Raw genomic sequence first — 17,384 nt, forward strand, 5'->3', positions numbered from 1 at the left:
CCAAACTCTGTTTCCAGCCTCAGCATCTTTCCCGTAGCTCCACCCCTGAGACTCCCACCTCCTGGAATTCCTGCTGGTCCCAAGTGCACAGTAAGCATGGCTGCCCTGCCTTCTGATCTTCACCCTTCCCTCCCTGCTGGGCTCCTGCAGGTCCCCATCTGGTCATCCTCCATGGCTGTCCCTTCTCTGGAGCCTCGTCTGAACCCTCTCCCTGGGGAGGACGAGTCACTTCTCCCTTTGTTCCCCAGTCCCTCTGTTCCTGATTCCCCTGAGACGTATCTGCCTTCCTCACCAGCTCTGAGCGACCTGACAACACGGGCAAGCCTGATGGTGTCTGTGAGCCCAGGAAAGGGTCCAGCACAAACACAGTGATTGAGAGGGTTTGTGGAATGAACAGATGACAGGGACTAGTTACACCTGGGCAAACTTCTGGTTGACCTTTCTGTTCCTGGAGTGTCACTAGAGGGGGTCAGGAGACTGAGCTTTCAGTCCCAACAACAGTTCTTCCTTGCTGTGGCTTTGGGAAAGACAGTTCCTCTCTCCAAGCCTCTTCCCAACAGACTTGGTAATAATCATGCCCTGTTTGCCCCTCCAGCTGGGTAAAGAGACACAGGATCACTGAGCAAGGTCCACGTGGCTGTGCACCTGGCAATTAGACCTCTGGCCAGTGAGGGACAGCAAGCAAGGGGACAGGAAGGGAAGCCAGCTCCTGAGATCTTCTCCCCATGTCTCAGATGCCAGGGATGAAATGAAATGGCCTGAACTTGAGGCTCCTTCAAAGTCAGGGGATCTGGGGAACCCCAGGAGCATGCTGCCCATCTGTCTCCCAGGCTATGGCAGCACCTACCTTAAGCTTCTTGACACTGGTGCAAGGATCATTGGAGAAGCTCTCGGTGTCTGAAATTTCAATGTCCTCACCGTACAAAACCCCGGTCAGGTCGTTCCTCACCTGTCAGCAAAGAGAAAGCAGAGGGTGGGTGTGCTGGCAGCCACAGGAAGGGCCAGTTCAGAGGGCTCACTCCTCCTGGGAAATGGCTCAAATGGGCGAAGCAATTTTCTCCAGCAATGTGCAAAAGGGGTAGGTTTTATCTTCATTATAAACTAAAGCACCCTCTGGGGCCTTGGAGATCCCCCAGCACCAACCCACAGTTGACACATAGGCATAAAGAGGCCAGACAGGGAAGGGGCTTAATTAAAATTGCCCAGGAATTTCCTGGAAGAATTATGATGAACATCCAAGTCTTTGGATTTTCATGCTGGTGTTTCATACTGTCTCCAAATCAGATTAGTCAAATACATCTCTGTTTATATTTTGCATTATTTACTTGCAATACTACTTCATTTCTAGGGTGAAGAAATAGCTGAGATATTCAGAATAGAGGAAAGAGTAAGGGGGTACAGAAGCAGCCTGTGATGTTAGACACAACTACGTGTCTGCTGGCATGCAGAATCACTAACATCTATGTGCTTGGAAAACAGAGCTGCAAACTTCCATGCTCACAGGGACTCGCCAGTGTGTGAAGCAGCCTGTGGCCTGTGTGGAAAGACACTAGGGCGTGATGGGGGCTGTGGCAAACTGGTGGTCATGCGCCTCACCTAAAGATGGCACTTGCTGCTCGGCTCCAAACATACTATGCCAGAATGTTGGTCTAGAGTTACCAGGCTTTCTGATTTGAGAGGAGAAATCAGAAATCTAGATTTTTAAAATATAAGATCCCCTACATTTTAAAATGTTAATATGATTTTCAATTAAAAACACACACAACACACAAAGTAAGGACCAAACCAAATAAATCTGAAGTCTGTATCTGGCCTGTGTCCATGGTTGTGTACCCTGTGACATAAACCAATGGAAACTGGACTCTGTGTTTTAGTAGAAAAAACCAGGTGGGAATTTTGGGACCCAGGTTTCAGGTCCTGCTGTTTCTGACTTGCTTGTGACCTCGGCCTCTCTGTGTGACCCTTTTCTTCCTAGGGCTTCAGTTTCTTCCTCTTTAAGAGCAGATGATCTTACTTCTTGTTCATACCCATTAAGAAATGGCTATTATCAACTCCCCCCCAAAACGGTAAGTGTTAATAAGGATGTGAAGAAATTGGAACCTTTGTGCACTGTTAAAATTAACTGTAGAATTATCATATGATCCAGCAATTCCATTTCTGGGTATATATCCAAAACAATTGAAAGCAGGGACTTGAAGAAATACTTGTACACTCATGTTCATAGCAGCATTATTCACAATAGCCAAAAGCACCCCAAATATTCATCAACAGATGAATGGATGAACAAATTGTGCTTTATACATATGATGGAATAATATTCAGACTTAAAAAGGAATAAAACTTTGACACATGCTACAAGACAGATGAACCTTGAACACATTATGCTAAGTGAAATAAGCCAGATACAAAAGGATAAATATTGTAGGATTCCACTTAGACGAGGACCTACAGTAGTCAAATTCATAGAGACAGAAAGGAGAACAGGGCTTCTAGGGGCTGGGAGGAGGGAGTGAGGAGTTATTGTTTATTGGATACGGAGTTCTGTTGGGATGATGGAAAGTTCTGGAGATGGCTGGTGGTGCTGGCTGCACAACAATATGAAAGTACTTAATGCCTCTGCCCTGCAAATTTAAAAGTGGTTAAAATGGTAAATTTGATGTTTTGTATATTTTACCACAATAAAAGAAACACTTCTTGTTTCAACAATCGGTAGATCCTTCCAATGTACATATCAAAATGTTTTGAATAATCAGGCCCTGAATGTTGCAGGATGGTCACTGGGAAGCCACCACTGTGGAAGCGGAACAAACTGGATTTCAAGGGGAACTGCTGTATTCCATTCCTTTAAAAGAAATATGATGCAAATAGAGCAAAATGTGAACACATTAATTCTGGGTAGCAAGTCCATGGGTGCTTGGTATTCTGTGGTTTCCTGATTGCTCGAAGTACTTTGTAATAAATGTTTTGTAAAAAGAATGAAACTGCCACAGTCAGGGTGAAACTTGTCCATCCTTAGTTCCTACATCTATTTTGACGGAAGACTGGGAACTAGATGATGGAAAAAAAAGTTGACTTTGCCATTACAGTTTATTTCTGCTGCCTCAAATCCTTTCTGGATGCAGGTGGGGTTCCATTATTAGTTCTGTGTGTCACAGTGGTGCCATGGAGAAACAACAATTATTAAACACAGAAAATGTGCAAACTCGCCCCTGCTGGAAGGCAAGGCAGCCAGCGCACACATGACCAGCCATGCCCAGTCAAGCCTCGGCTCTTCACTTGCACACCACCCAAACATAGGGAAACTACCTGAGCTCTTTTGAGTCTCAGTCTTTTCACCTGCAAAATGGGGGCAATAAGTGTAAGCATGTAACTTACAGAGTTGTTACAGGGCCCAGCAAGGACACTGAGGATGTGGAATGGCTTCGTAAACTCTAAAGTTATTTGAGCTGGTTAAAAGCTGGAATGATCATTTCCATGCATAAGACATGGCATCAAGGTGGTCAGTGGCTAGGCTCTATCTGAGTAAGTGTGTGTGTGAGAGCTATATATAATTATGGCAGGAAAAAATATTTTATAGGTGGTCAGGACTCAAAACAAACAAAACTGAAATACCCTAGAGGTCATCTCATTCTGCCCCTAATTTCACAAATGAGGAAACTGGGGTGTGACTCCCAGTCCAGTGCTTTCCGCATTCTCCCAGGCTCTTCTGGACTCTGCCAGATGTGGACGGTTCCTGAAGCTTATGAGCCAGAACAGGTCAGAACAGATGGTTGGTGCAATCAGCCACTCACTGCCCATAATTTCAGCACCAAGAAGTCTGTCCGCTCGAGTATTTATTCTAATGGATTTTTTTTTCTGGGAAGTGGGGAAGCAAATAGAAGAAACTAGTAATAAATGGTATTTTAAAATAACCAAAACAAGGAAAAGAAGTAATGATCTATCTCACAAGGAAAAAAAATCCATACTCTTACATGTGGATAGAAGGATCATTCAGTGCACTGATTAAAGATTACTAAATAAATTAGAAAAAAGACCTATTTTTTTTTCCTTCTGAAGCAGCAGGTATCTCTTGTTTAATGGGGCCAATGTCTTTTAGCAGCTTGCTATAAACTGCATTTCTGCAAAGTGAATCCTATTTTTTTTTATTCACCTCCATTATAAAAGCAGAAATATCTTCTTCCTGGAAAGGAGTAATCCTTAATTCCCCAGATAATAAAATACATTCACACATACACACACACTCAAGGATAGCCAGGGTCCCACTGGGGGGCCTAATCTACATATTGGGCCCAGGGAGGCAGCCATCAGGAGTCTGATCTGCTGAAAGGCCCTGGCCATCCTGGAAGGGAGGGGGAAAGATGGTTTCTGATGGGCAGGGGGGGAACAGAGAAGAAGGCTGCCCATCACCTGGAAGGGAGGGCCAGGGCTGCCAGTGGAGTGAGGAAGGCCACAAGTGGGGTTCCTAGTGTTGTTAGAAGGGGGATTAGGAAGGGCTGAGTCCTTAAAGGCCTGGATCTCCAGGCCAGCCCACAGGGCTGAGATAGCCTAAGGGAAGAACTCTCCTTGCTTCTGGAGCAGTGAATCCGGGCCCTGGCCACAAAAGCAAATCTGAAAGAAGCCCAAGTCACTCGGTACCAGAGAGAGCAGGTTGGGTCAGAGCTCCAGGAATAAATAATGAGGGATAGGCTTGGAGGCAATAGCTGTTGACTTTCTCCTCCAAGAACTGGAATGGGCTGTGGATGTGAAGTCATACAAGAAGGCATGTCCCTAAAGCAGTGGCAGTGGTTCTCATGGTGTGGCCCCTGGATCAGTAACACCAGCATCATTTGAGGGAACATGTTAGAAATGCAGATTCTCAGGCGCACCTCAGACCTACTGGGTCAGACACTTAGGGGTGGGTCCAGCAATCTGTGTTTTAACCAGCCCTCCAGGTGATTCTGATGCATGCTCAAGTTTGAGAACCACCGCCCTGAAGGAGGCAGGACAAGTTTTAAGCAAACCGTTGATAGTGGTATGAAAAAATGCCTCCCATGGCTTGGATATTTTCCCCTTGAGCAAGAGCCCAGAATGTGCTGATGTGAGTAAGGCAATTGCCAAAAGTGTGAGTAGGACTGGGAACCGCATTTTAAAAGATATCACATCTAGAACGATGGAGAGGACAATCGCCCTCTGGCCTGTCCACCCCAGGCCACACCTGGAGTGTGGACTCAGTTCTGGTTGCATTTATCAGGGATTGTGACAAAGTGGCTCAGACTCAGAGGAGAGAGGTGTGGCTATGACAGGGACCAAGAGCCCTTTGGGTGACCATGGATATGGAGGTAGGGGGTGGAAGGGTGGGGGTGTAAAAGCCATAAGAGGCGACACCAATGACTCCTCAGGGCTCCCGTGTAGCCTTGGGAATCAAACATCCAAATCTAAGAATTTTAACATACAAATCCAGACTTCAAGCTCTAGGGAAGTTCAACATCTTGAAAGACGTCAAGAGCCAGGCAGAATCAGCGGCTTTGGGGGAAAGCCCAGAGATGGAGGACGATCCTGCTCAGGCTGAGCGGGAGAAAGTGCCGTCAGGTCAGATCAGCTGTCTGAACTGCGGGCCCAGTGGGTCTGCACACAACCTCCCTCCCAGCTGTTTCACAGGACCATGAGTGAAGGGGTGAAGGGGTGACAGGGACTTGTCACTCCAATGAAGCCATCACAATGGCCTCGCTCCTCTAACTGAGCACACAGCCTCCATCCACATGCTTGGCATCAGGAACTCACAGCTGGTCTTCATCTGTCCTGCAAAATGTAGAGGGAGAAGTGGACAGGCGTGGGGAGGAAAGGGGGATCAGAGGAAGACATGTGAAGCTAGTGGTATTAGGAAAGGAGTGCAGGTGAACAAACTGGGAGAATTTTCTGGCTTAGCATAACTGACTCCACAGGACCCATTTTAAGCATAACGTGGGTCCGCTCTGTTCTATCAGGGAGGCTTGTCACCACCTTTGAGCAGTCTCCCGTGCAATTCCACCTGCAGGCCTCTCCCTGTTCTGAAGCCTGCACCTCTTCACTAACATGTATCAGCTGCCCAGATGATGCTCCTTGTCTCTAGAAATCACCCAGTGATTGGCCATATGAGATAAGTGTATTATGTGCCCCTACCCTGAGTAACTGCCATGTGGGTTAGGCTGTTCTCTCTACCCACACTAACCTTGCTTCAGGGTCCCAGGACCATATCTGTAGGCCCTGTCAGTTTCCTATCCCCCTGCAAGTTTCCGCTGCCCACAGGCCGGGCCAATTAACTCCCTGTTCTAACAGATCCTCCACCTCAGCCCTGGACACCCTTCATCCTCCAGCAAGGCAATGTAAGGAGCCTGAGGTCAGGAGGCCAGGGGTTCAGCCCCCTGCCAACTTGGCATGCAGTTTTCTTAGACCTCAGGCTCTCAATCAGGGCTCTGACTTCATTCCTGGGGTTGGAATTCCATCTCTTGCCCAGTCACTCCCTTGCCTCTGGGCTTGAGTCCCTCTCTGGACAGCTACTGAGTGCCTGGTCCTTCCAGAATGGGGCCCTGTTTGTTCTTGCCAGTCTCTCTCACTCTCATTCATTCATTCAATCATGATATTGACATCTCTTCTGTTCCAGGTACCATGCAAAGTAGTACTAGGGCTCTGATGCTGAGCAAAACCATTCATTGTCTTGGATCTCTGTCTAGGGGGATAGAGAGACATTAATCAGATAGTTACCCTGGTACCTACCAACACAAGGGCACTCATATTCAGGGGTGTGCTTCTGGGAGAGGCTATCATGGAGAAGTCAGACCCAGGCCAGAAGGAAGGGCAGAGAGAAGGATTTCAGGCTGAAGAGCAGCACATGAAAAGGTTCTGGGGGGGGGGGGGCTGGGAGGAAAACCAGAAGAGCGGGGCTGAGCTAAAGCAGAGCATGGGCAGGGTGCTAGGGGAGGCAGAAGATTGCTGGAATGAAATGAGAATGAGAGAGAAGAGGTGGGTGGGGGAAGACCACGAGGGCCTCATAATTGACACAAAAGATTCTGGTCTTGAGCCTAGAACAGTGGGAGCCTAAGGACAGTGTTGAGGGAGGGTGTGCCATGATTAGAACTGTGTTTTAAAACCAAGACTTAGGCTGCTGTGGGACCCATGGAGTCACAGGCATGAAGGAACAGAAAAGCCATTGAGGCAGCTACAGAATCATCCAGCTGGATGAGGAGATGGTGGTACAGGTGACAAGAAGTGATCCATTTGAGGATATATTGGGGCAACTAATAATCTGTTAGTCATCTGTTGCTGTGTAACAAATTATCCCAAAACTTACTAGCTTAAAACAAGAAACATTTATTATCTCACACAGTTTCCATGAGTCAGGGCTATGGAGGTGACTTAGCTGGGTGCTCTGGCCCAGGGTCTTCCAAGAGATTGTTTCAGGATGTTGGCTGGGGCTGCAGTTACCTGGAGCCTTCTGGGCTGCATATTAGAATCACCTAGGAGTCTTTAAAAACTACTGATGCCCTGGCTGCATCCTAAACCAACAAGAACCTCTAGGATAGAGCTCTCCAGGTGATTCCAACATGTAACTAAAATCAAGAACCACAAATGAAGGGGCAAAAGCCACAGAACTGCCAGGCTCACAGCTGGGCTGCCAGCCTGTCTAAAAAGCCCTCCAAGTCACCTACTCCAACCTTCTCCAGGTTCTGGGCACCATCTTCCTACACAGCTGGGACTCCTCTCCTGCCCCATGCAATAGTTATGTCTCTTCTTTATCATCTTTAACCCCAAGATCCTTCTACTCCTGGCTCCCAGCACCACGAGCAGATCCTGACCACATCAGAAGGGACAATGGAGGGAAGGCAAGCAGGGAGAAGGGAATGAGAGGGAGAGAGAAAGTAAGAAAGGGAGAAACAACAGAATATTAGTTAGCTATAAGTTTAAGCTATAAGTTATCATATTCCAACTGCATGTCCCGGGCGGGGAAGGCTCTGATGGAGCGTGTGAAGTGTACCATGGAGGCTGCGGGGAGTATGAGAGACTCCAGGACACTAGGCTTCCGTTGCCAGTAGTTACCTAGACACCTTCCCTAAGGAGGCCACTGCACCAGCTGAGGAATCATCCAGATCCAGGTAAAGATGGGGAGAACCAGGTCTGCACACATGCACTTTACAACTCTGTGAAAATTCTAACTAGGTTACGAAATGAACTTGAGAGCAAAGCGAGTTCCCAGCTCCCCTATGGAAGCCAAGGTAACCTACTTTGTCATTCAAATATACTCACTATATATAGCCCTAGATTGTGCCAAAATGTCACTTCTCTTACCTGACTAAAGCGTATAATTATAGATTTACTTCTATTCATTCATGAAATGTGTCTTCACTTGATTAAACAGTTCATTCAAGTAAAATCCATTAAAATATGGAACATGTTAAAATGTGGCTCGTTAGAGGCAGAGGGCACTACTGTAGTTAAGATGCTAATTAGGATAAACAGGCATTTAAAACACTCAAATCTTTGAATAATTCAGGTCACTTTTACCGGGGCTGGAGCTCCCCAGGAACCACCATTAATTTAAACCAATTAAAAAATTAGCCTGGAGAAGAGTAGACTAAGGCAGGAAGTCATGGTCAATCTCAAAACCTGAAGGGCTGCGGTATGGAAGGGAGGGCACCTGTTTCTGGGCACCTCTGTGTTCAAGGAGGGACCAACAGGTAGGTGGCTCAAGAAAGCAGATTTTGGCTTACAGCCAAAAAGAACTTTCTAATGATGGAGAAGGTGGCTTTGGTAGGTAACGAGCTCCCTATCATCAGAGGTGTGCAAGTAGAATCTGGCCAGAATGCTGGAGAGTGTTTTTTTTTCTTTCATCACCAATGTTTGTGGTTCCAGGAAAGTAAGTTTTAAAATCCCACCTGTGCCCATTCCTTGTCTTTTTGAATGTTAACATTACTGAAGCAGCCCTCCGCAGCTCTGAAGTTTTTCAAAGATTTTAGGCATGCACTTAAGAGTCCCATAAAAACTTTTCCATGAGGTTTTATTTCTACCTTTCTGAGGAGTCTCATGAAACAAAGAGCCTGAGGAGCACTCATGACACAAAGAGACCTGGCAGCTACTGGTTCAATTCACATTCCCTTGGTTAAGCCCCAGCTTCCTGTCCCATTCACACCCTCACATCACAGGCTGAGGTTTCCTGAAGGGAACACTGGCTTCCCTCTACCGAGTAGCTACTTGTCTGTCCTAAAGAAATATGATTTTCCTCACTTTCCCAGAGTTACCAAGAGCAGGAAACCAAGGTGGGGACCATGAGTAGCTGTGTCATGGGACACAGGGGTCCAGGTGGGGGGCCACCAGCCACATGAGCCTTAGTGGAGGGCTCAGGAGTCCAGCACGGATGACTCAAGGGAACTAGGGCTCTCCGGCTCTCAAACCCCTGTTCTCATCAGCCAGCCTTCCACAGTTTTAGAAATTCCAAAGAATCTTAAGTGTGATGAACAGAATAATTACCAATCCCCCTCCACCGCCCGCCGAAGATGTCCCCATCCTCATCCCTGGAATACGTTACCTTACATGGCAAAGGGGACTTTGCACATGGGGTGTAAGTGAAGGATCTTGAGATAAGGAAACCATCTTGGATTATCTAGGAGAGCCCAAGGTGATTACAGGGGTCTTTATAAGGGAAAGAGAAAGGTAGGAAAGTCAGAATCCGAGGAGACATGATGACAGAAACAGGGATTCTTGGGGTGAGGGGGGAGATTCATCTGAAGAAGCCACACTGCTGGCTTTGAAGATGCAGGATGGGGCCAAGCCAAGACAGGCAGGCAGCTTCCAGAAGCTGGAAGAGGCAAGGAAACAGACTCTCCCTTAGAGCCTCCAGAAGGAACCAGTCCTGCTAAACACCTTGATTTTGGCTCAGTGAGACTGATTTTCAACTTCTGAGCTCAGTACCATAAGATAATAAATTTGTGCTATTTTAAGCCACCAAGTTTGTGATGATCTGTTACAACAGAATAGGAAACTCATATAATAAGCTGTGTCCTTGAGATCCCACATATTCTCAAAAACCCTCTCGTACAGGAGGCCTTCCCCCATCCCCAAGCTAGTGGTGACCCCTCCTCTGAACTCCACAGTCCTGTGCTCACAGCCACTCTTTCTGGCTCAACAGAGACTGTCCTGAGAGCCCACACACCCTCCATCTGGGACCCCCAGAGCCCAGCACAGGGCTGCCTAGGGAAGCAGGGCTGGGCCCAAGCCCCCTTCTTGAATAATGTGCAAGTCCTTGCTTTGGACCTCCCAGCCAATAGTCTTCTCTTTGCCAGAAGTTCCAAGGAGCTTGCCACTCTGCTCGGTCAGTGAAGTCAGGCCACACCAAGTCATTGGGGAATGAAATTAGCCTTCGGAACCTCATTGCTTTCCTGTGACAGAAGTACCTATGGCTTTAATTGCAGCAGACCTGTGGGACCAAACCAGTATTTACAGAAATACTTGGATATTAATAAAACAGGTATATTTTCCAGTTAAGATGATGAACACAAACCTTTAGGAAATCAATGAGATGCAAATTGTGCCTCTGACACCAAAATAGCAGAGGGATATTAGAGAACTCACACCTGAGAACACTCAAGAATGCAGAACGCAGAGTCCTCCTCTGGTTTTCTGAGCCCCATCCCTGTCACTGGAGGAGTGGCTGAGGGGACAGGAGGGGGCCACGTGGACAGGAAGTCCAGGCCTGTGAGACACCCCACCTGCATATCCCGAGGAGCTGTCATTGAGACTAGCGGAACAGCGTGGCGCCTGGGCGTCAGGGGAAGGGGAAGGGGAAGGGCCAGGACCAGTGAGGGAAGCCACCAGGAAGTAGATTTCAGCTCCCTCAGAGGCAGAACTTTCTAACAGGGGAGCAAGCCAAGGATGGAAGGGCCTCCCCAATCTGGGAATGAGCTCTCTGCCACTGTAGATGTGCAAGCAGAGGTGGGGTTGCTATAGAAGGGATTCAGGCATCAGATGGAGGGGCAGAAGAGACTGATGGATCCCAAGGAAGGTCTTAGATTCTTAAGCCAGTGCCCCAGCTAAGAGGGACAGAAGCTGAGGGCAGCCTAGGTAGCACATGTTCACCCTGCAGGAACAGGACAGCTTCAGGAAGCTCCAAAAGCTGGATAAGTAGCTGGATCCAAGTGTTCATCCCTAACTTCATGGCAGAGCTTTAAAGGGCTCCTCTCAGAGACCCTGGGGCATGATGCCCTTTTCATGGGCAGCTTTTTCTCCAGTTCTATATTCCAAAGTGAATTCTCTGTCTTCCACTCTAGTGTTCTGCCTGGATGCCCTACAGCCTAGCATTTGAAGCCCTCCTTTGTCTACCCAGACTCTCTTCTTCATCCAGGACTGCAAATTTGGGGTATAGGTGGGGGGGGGGGGAGAAAGTGAAGGCATAGATGCAAATGGCTCCCCAGAGCCTGCCTCCCTTCCTCCCACTCCTCACCTGACGCCCTCAGGGAGCAAGCAGGCTGTAGGTCGCACAGCACAATCACTATGGAGTGAATTTCATCTTAGGAAGTAGATATTATCATTGTGTCCATTTTATAGAGGAGGGACCTGAAAAGTTAAGTGACTTACCCAAGGCCTTTCAATTAGTAAGCCGGAGGGTGTAGATTTAAACTCATATTTCTCTGCCTCCAGAATCCAGGGGGGTTGGGTGGAGGGAGAAGAGAGGAGGGGGTTCAGAGGCAGCATTGACCTGATCCCCAGGGTGGGTTGCCACAGTGACAGGAAGAAGGGCTCAGTTACTTGAGTGTCTCCCCCAAGACTGGGAGGCCTGGAGGGTTGAGACTGTGTTGGGGCCTCTTCATGTGCCCATGTGGGACACAAACCAAGCAACCAGAACATTTAGGAGAGAGAAGAGGGCAGAACTAAGTACATCCAAGGGACGGGGGATCAAGATCAGAAGGTGATAATGACAAGGAAGTGGGCAGAGGCCTAAGATGTACTTCAGCTCCAGGCCCCAATATCACTGCAAAGGGAGCCTTCTGTCCAGTGGGCAGAGTTGGCACTACCACCCTCAGGCCCACTCCCCACACCTCTAAGAAAGGGGCTGTGCTCAGAACGGGCTGGCTGCTACACCAACACACCAGCCCATGTTGGACGGTGGGGGAAAGTGAGGTCCTGAGATGGGTAGAGACTTGCCCCAAATCACACAGCTGTCTAGGCACAAACCTAGTTTCCTGCTTCCCAGGCCAATGTTGCCCAACGTCATGTCTTTACTAGCAGCAACAGAAGAGCAGCCCTGCAAAAAGCCACCAGCTGCAGCCCTTCGAGGGCCCTTTCTCCAAGCCCTACAAGACAGGAGCTACCCAGCCCAGTTCCTTGGTGTCCAGTGCCCAGTACAGGGCCTGGCACAGAGCAGCAGCTCAGCAGACACTGCATAGAACTGGCAATCTCCCCGATGTCAACCACCCTTGGGTTCAGAGTTTTTGAGTAGTGGCTCCCAAGCCTGCTGTACACCACATCTCCCTGCGAATTTTGCAGAAACACAGATTCCTGGGCCCCACCCAAGAAAGCTGACTCTGGTATGAGCAGAAGGGGAGGGAGGCCAGGGATCTGTATTTCAGTAGAGCACCTTGGGTCTTGGTTACACAGCCAGACTGGGGACCACTAGCTGAGTGATGCCCTTTTGGCTGCCCTGGTCTGACTGGCCCTTTAGCCTAAACTCCCTTATTCCCCAAAGCCCTGTGATGGATAATATGGTGTAGGTGGGAAACTTCCATTCTCCCAGCTGCCAGGAGTGTTGGCTACTGACAATTCACGCTGTGTGTCCTCCCAGGATTTGCCCTTCACTTAAGGGGGCAGCCTCGTCCAAGGTCACATCCCCTTCCCAGGGCAGCCCAAGTCCAGTTGCTGGCCCAGCCTCTGGACTCAATGTGGGACATCTCTGAAGGGCCACCCCAGCTCCAGAGCTCTCCACCGGCTCGGCTGAGGCCTGTTACAACTTCATTTTGCGTCAACCTCTTCCTCCACCTCACTCCCTCCTGTGGGTATTACTCAATAAACCTCCCACAAGTCTCAGGATCCCTTTCCTGGGGAACCTGACCTAGGCCAGGCCCACCCATGTGTGTGTTGGATCAGCCCAAACCAGTGGCTTGCCCCTCGGTCCCTTGACGATGACACCTCCTGTCCTGAGAGCTCACGGACAGCTGCATGCTTCGGGGTTCTTCTCTGTAGGACTTTGTACCAGTTGCATTCTTTTGACTCAAAGACTTTAAACTTATCTAAGTAATTTATAAACTTCACTGAAAGTCTGAAAAAAGGAGAAAAGTGATAGAATTACCCATATTCCTGATACACTACCCAGACTAGTATAATTTCTCAGGCTGATTGCCTTTCCAGCCTGCCCTCTGCTATTCTGTTTCTAGAACTTGACTTTTATGTATGGCATCACTTGAGCTCCCTCATCCTGTGACTTCCAGGTAGGCTAGGCCAATGAGAGGCCCCAGCAGGGATCAGAGGGTGGGAAGAGAAAGAGTTCAGGGTATTTCTCCCTGCCTGCTCCCTGGCTTAGCTACAGCCCTTGCCAAGCAGCCCCTCCTCCCAGCTCCAGTGATGCTGCTCCCTCTGCTTGTCCTCCAGGGCACATGGGTGGTCCTGACTCCCACCGTTGCTAGTCCCTGGTGCTGCATTTGCCCTGGTTGGCTCCCCTGGTCCTGTCCAAAGTACTTCCTCACTATTTAAGCCCCATGAAGTCCTTCTGGATTTTCCAACGAGCTGTGCTCACCCCTCTGAATGTCTGCATTCTCTGCTCCTCCCTCCCAGGTCCACACTTCCTTTACCCTGTTCTGGAGGAACTGGGAACTGCCTCAGGTCATCCACACCCCCATACCAGCACACAGCATGTCCTTGGCCCTAGTGAGGTGGCCAAGGGAGAATGCCAAGGCCTCATGGACCAATGGAGAGGAGCTAAGCTGTCAACAGCTCCTCCAAGGTCAGGAAATACAGTCTGCCCGTGCCCTGGCCCAGAGCCCGAGGAGCCAGCCCCAGCCTGGAGAGGTGCTGAGTATGTGCCTGGGAGGGAACCAGCGGGTCAGGTGAGCCGACCACGTCCTGGGGTGGACACTGCATTAAAGTGCTGAGCAGGCCGACAGCCTGGGAGTGGGGCTTGAAGCTGTGCTAAGCTAAGCAGTTTTTATAATGTATCTTCCTAGGAGCAGTACCCAGACTCCAGGGAACAGGCATCCACTCTGTAGAGTGCAAGGTGAATTTTCCAAAGGGGACCAGAATCTGGAGACACAGTGGTTATGGTGACTGTCATGGCTATTAACCTGTCCATCTGCCCCAGGCTAGGGGCTCCTACTATGCCCAAGGCCCTGTCTGAGTCCCTGTCAGACTCAAGCATAATGGTCTGGCTCAATCACCACTGGCTGAATGAACGAATGAGACCAACAGGACACGCCATTCAGCTGCCTGGGGTCAGCATCATTTATGCCTGCTGCTCAGTGTTCTGAGAAGGCTCAGGAAGCATCTGTGCTTCATTTGTGCTGTAGGGTATCAGAGAAGATGAAGGATTCTTAGGAAGAAATGTCAGAATGCTCCAGAAAGGAAGCCAAAGAGCAAAAGTGGAGAAGGCTGCACATCCGTGACAGGTGAGAAAGGTAACAATGACAACTCACGTTTCTGAGTGCCCACCTGTATACACAGTCCCTCACACATGTCATCTCCCGCCTCTTGACCACTGGTGAAACCCAAAGGTACAATCATGACCAGCTTATGAGTAAGTAAAATGAGATTCAGAGATGTTGAGTCAGATGCCTTAGGTCACACAGCTGGGAAGTAATGAGCCTTGGATTCAACTTCAGGTCTGTCTCTTTCCACAGCCCTGCCTGTAAACCATGGTCAGCAAATGTTCTCTAGAAAGGGCCAGATAATACACATTTTAGGCTCTGAGGGCCATACAGTCTCTGTCACCACTACTCAAATCTGCCTTTACATTGCAAACGCAACCACAGACAACATGCAAATGAATGGTCATGGCTGTGTTCCAATAAAACTTTACTGACAAAGCATGGGGCTTGCTTGGGCCCCCTGGCCTACCATGGCAGACCCCGGCTCTGAATCCACAACGGAGAGCCTGTGGCTAGGCAGGCAGTGGCAGAGAGGACAGAGTACCAATTGGAGTCAGGTGGCTGCAGACTGGAATGCTGGCTATGCCCTACTGGCTGGGCTCCTCGGCGAGCAAGGGAACTCTCTGAGCTCTTTTCTCCCCTGTAAAAGGGGCATAACCATAGCTTCTCTTAAGGTTGTCACAAAGGTTAAAATAAGCTGATACATGGCTGAGGTTCAGTCAATGGCAGTGTTTAGTGTTAGAGGTGAAACAGGTTGGGAGAAGGGAAGGAAGAGCCAGTAGTGCCACTGGAACTAAACCCCGATGGGTGAATCTTCTCACAAAGGCTGGTTACTTTGGACTTTCTGCAGAAGAATGTTATTCCACACCCCATGAAACCCCGAAGGGAATTCACAGGCACCCACAGTGGGAGGAATCTTTGCACCGTCCCCGGAAGGAGCAGATGTGTGGCGCTTGGTGACTCCCTGACAAGGGTAGGCAGGCAGCTGTTCCCAGACTTGATATGGCAAATTGTGTGATGTGCTGTCTTCCTGGGGCAGCCAGCCAAGCAGCGATGGGGGCCTCTGGCACCCCCTCCCCCACCACCTTCTGCCCACGTCTGCTGATTCATGCGGGAGGGTCTGGGTGTGCCAGAAGGAAGCCGAAATGGCTCTCGAGTGCAACAACACAAGGCTTCAGAAGGAGAATGGGGACTTGGAGGCAAGAGGACGGATCCTTCTCTGTTTCCACTGGAAGGTCATAACTTTGGCACAGAAAGGAGGATGTGGAGAAACTCCATCAATATTGCTAGAGGCCAGGATATGGCTTATGATGCCAGATGATAAGCCCCTGCAAAGGGACGGCACTCACCACCCCAAGACTGGCAACACCATGTTTGCTGGGAGAATTTATCCATCTGATCAAGAGGATGCTAAACTGAAATTTGAGAGGGAGAGAAAAAGTTTCCAGGAAAAATATAAAACCAGATATGATGAGGGCCAGTATATATAAGGAATTTTAAAAAGGGGGCCACTAAAAAGGAAATGCTCAGGAATTGTCATCTATCTGTAGACCGAAGTACAAAGTATGGGCAAGTTTTAACTATAAAACTTTTGGGAAAGATGGTAAAGCTGAGCACAGATGTCCAACTCCCACCTAAGCTACCTCCTTCTGAAAGTGACAGAAAGGACCAAAAGAGTATAAAAATAGGGGGGATCTGCTTCAGCATTGGAAAATAGGAAAGAGTGCCATCAATATGCCACCAACTTTGAGGAATTTCTACCGGGTGCAGTGCCAGTGGAACCAGATTGAAGGCTGACTCACAGCTCTCCTTCCTGAGAAAGCAGCGTGGTGCTGCAAGGAGGGCGGGCGTGCCCACAGGGCCCATCTCACAGCCTTTGATGGCGAATGAGTGAGTGCTGGAGTAGAGGCTGGGCCACAGGAGGGGTGCAGAGCCCACCATGGGGAGTCCACCTCTCACAGTGCAGCCCAACAGCCTTCAGGAGTGCCTGAGCCATTAGATCCAAGGACAAGCAAAGCAGACCCAAGCCTGGTTTTCCGATGATTGGTTTGGATGTCCCCCAGACACAGAAGGTGGGAGAACAAGGAAGAGGCCAGAAGGGACAGGACACATCGGGAGCAGCTGTGCCAACAAAGCAGAGAAGAGACACCCACAGCACAAATGACCCCCAACCCCTTGGGATGGCTGGTAATGTGAACTGTCATCATCCAGTCTTCCAGATTAATATCTGATGTGAAGAATCTCACAGCATCCAGATAAAACAATGAGGGGACTCCAGGAGAAGTGAGCGAATACCAGGTCAGGGAAGACCTAAAATGCACACGGAACCTCTGAAAATCTTCTGAAACATAAAGGAGACAAATGAGGAATACAGAGGAAAAACATCACCTCTAAAAAGATTCACTATAGGAACCAGAAGTAAATTGTAGTGTCTGTTTTGTACTTCAAAGAGGCCAAAGAATCCTGGCGCTAAGATGTAAGAAATGGAATTTGCAATAGAAGACACTGAAACAAAAAGAAAGCTGGCAGAGCTAAGAAGATAATGACAGATAAAGAATGGTGTTATAAGAATTTTAAGAAGCATTAGAAGCAGGAAAGAACAGAAATTAATTGTAGAAAACCGATGGATCCTGTCGAGGACAATGGTGAGATGTTTTCTCAGAACATACAGAACAAGGACTAGGGTAAAAATTGCCAGAGAGAAAATAATACTATGGAGAATAAATGACAGAGGCTCACTCACGAATTGCTGGTATTTCTAAAAAAAGATACCAGAACAAAAGAGTCATAATTAAAGATATAACA

General features: G+C 48.7%; 1 protein-coding gene across 2 annotated transcripts in view; it reads right to left on the bottom strand.

Annotated features, from left to right (window-relative positions):
- GABBR2 (gamma-aminobutyric acid type B receptor subunit 2) overlaps positions 1 to 17,384 on the bottom strand; it is a 353,289-nt gene that overhangs the window by 163,341 nt on the left and 172,564 nt on the right. For both annotated transcript variants that reach the window (XM_010977466.3, XM_031450080.2), the window contains exon 4: positions 848 to 949. In XM_010977466.3, coding sequence (XP_010975768.1) covers positions 848 to 949 — 102 coding nt within the window. The remainder of the gene's footprint in view (positions 1 to 847; positions 950 to 17,384) is intronic.

Source organism: Camelus dromedarius, chromosome 10 (assembly GCF_036321535.1).
Source record: "Camelus dromedarius isolate mCamDro1 chromosome 10, mCamDro1.pat, whole genome shotgun sequence".
Classification (NCBI taxonomy): Eukaryota; Metazoa; Chordata; class Mammalia; order Artiodactyla; family Camelidae; genus Camelus; species Camelus dromedarius.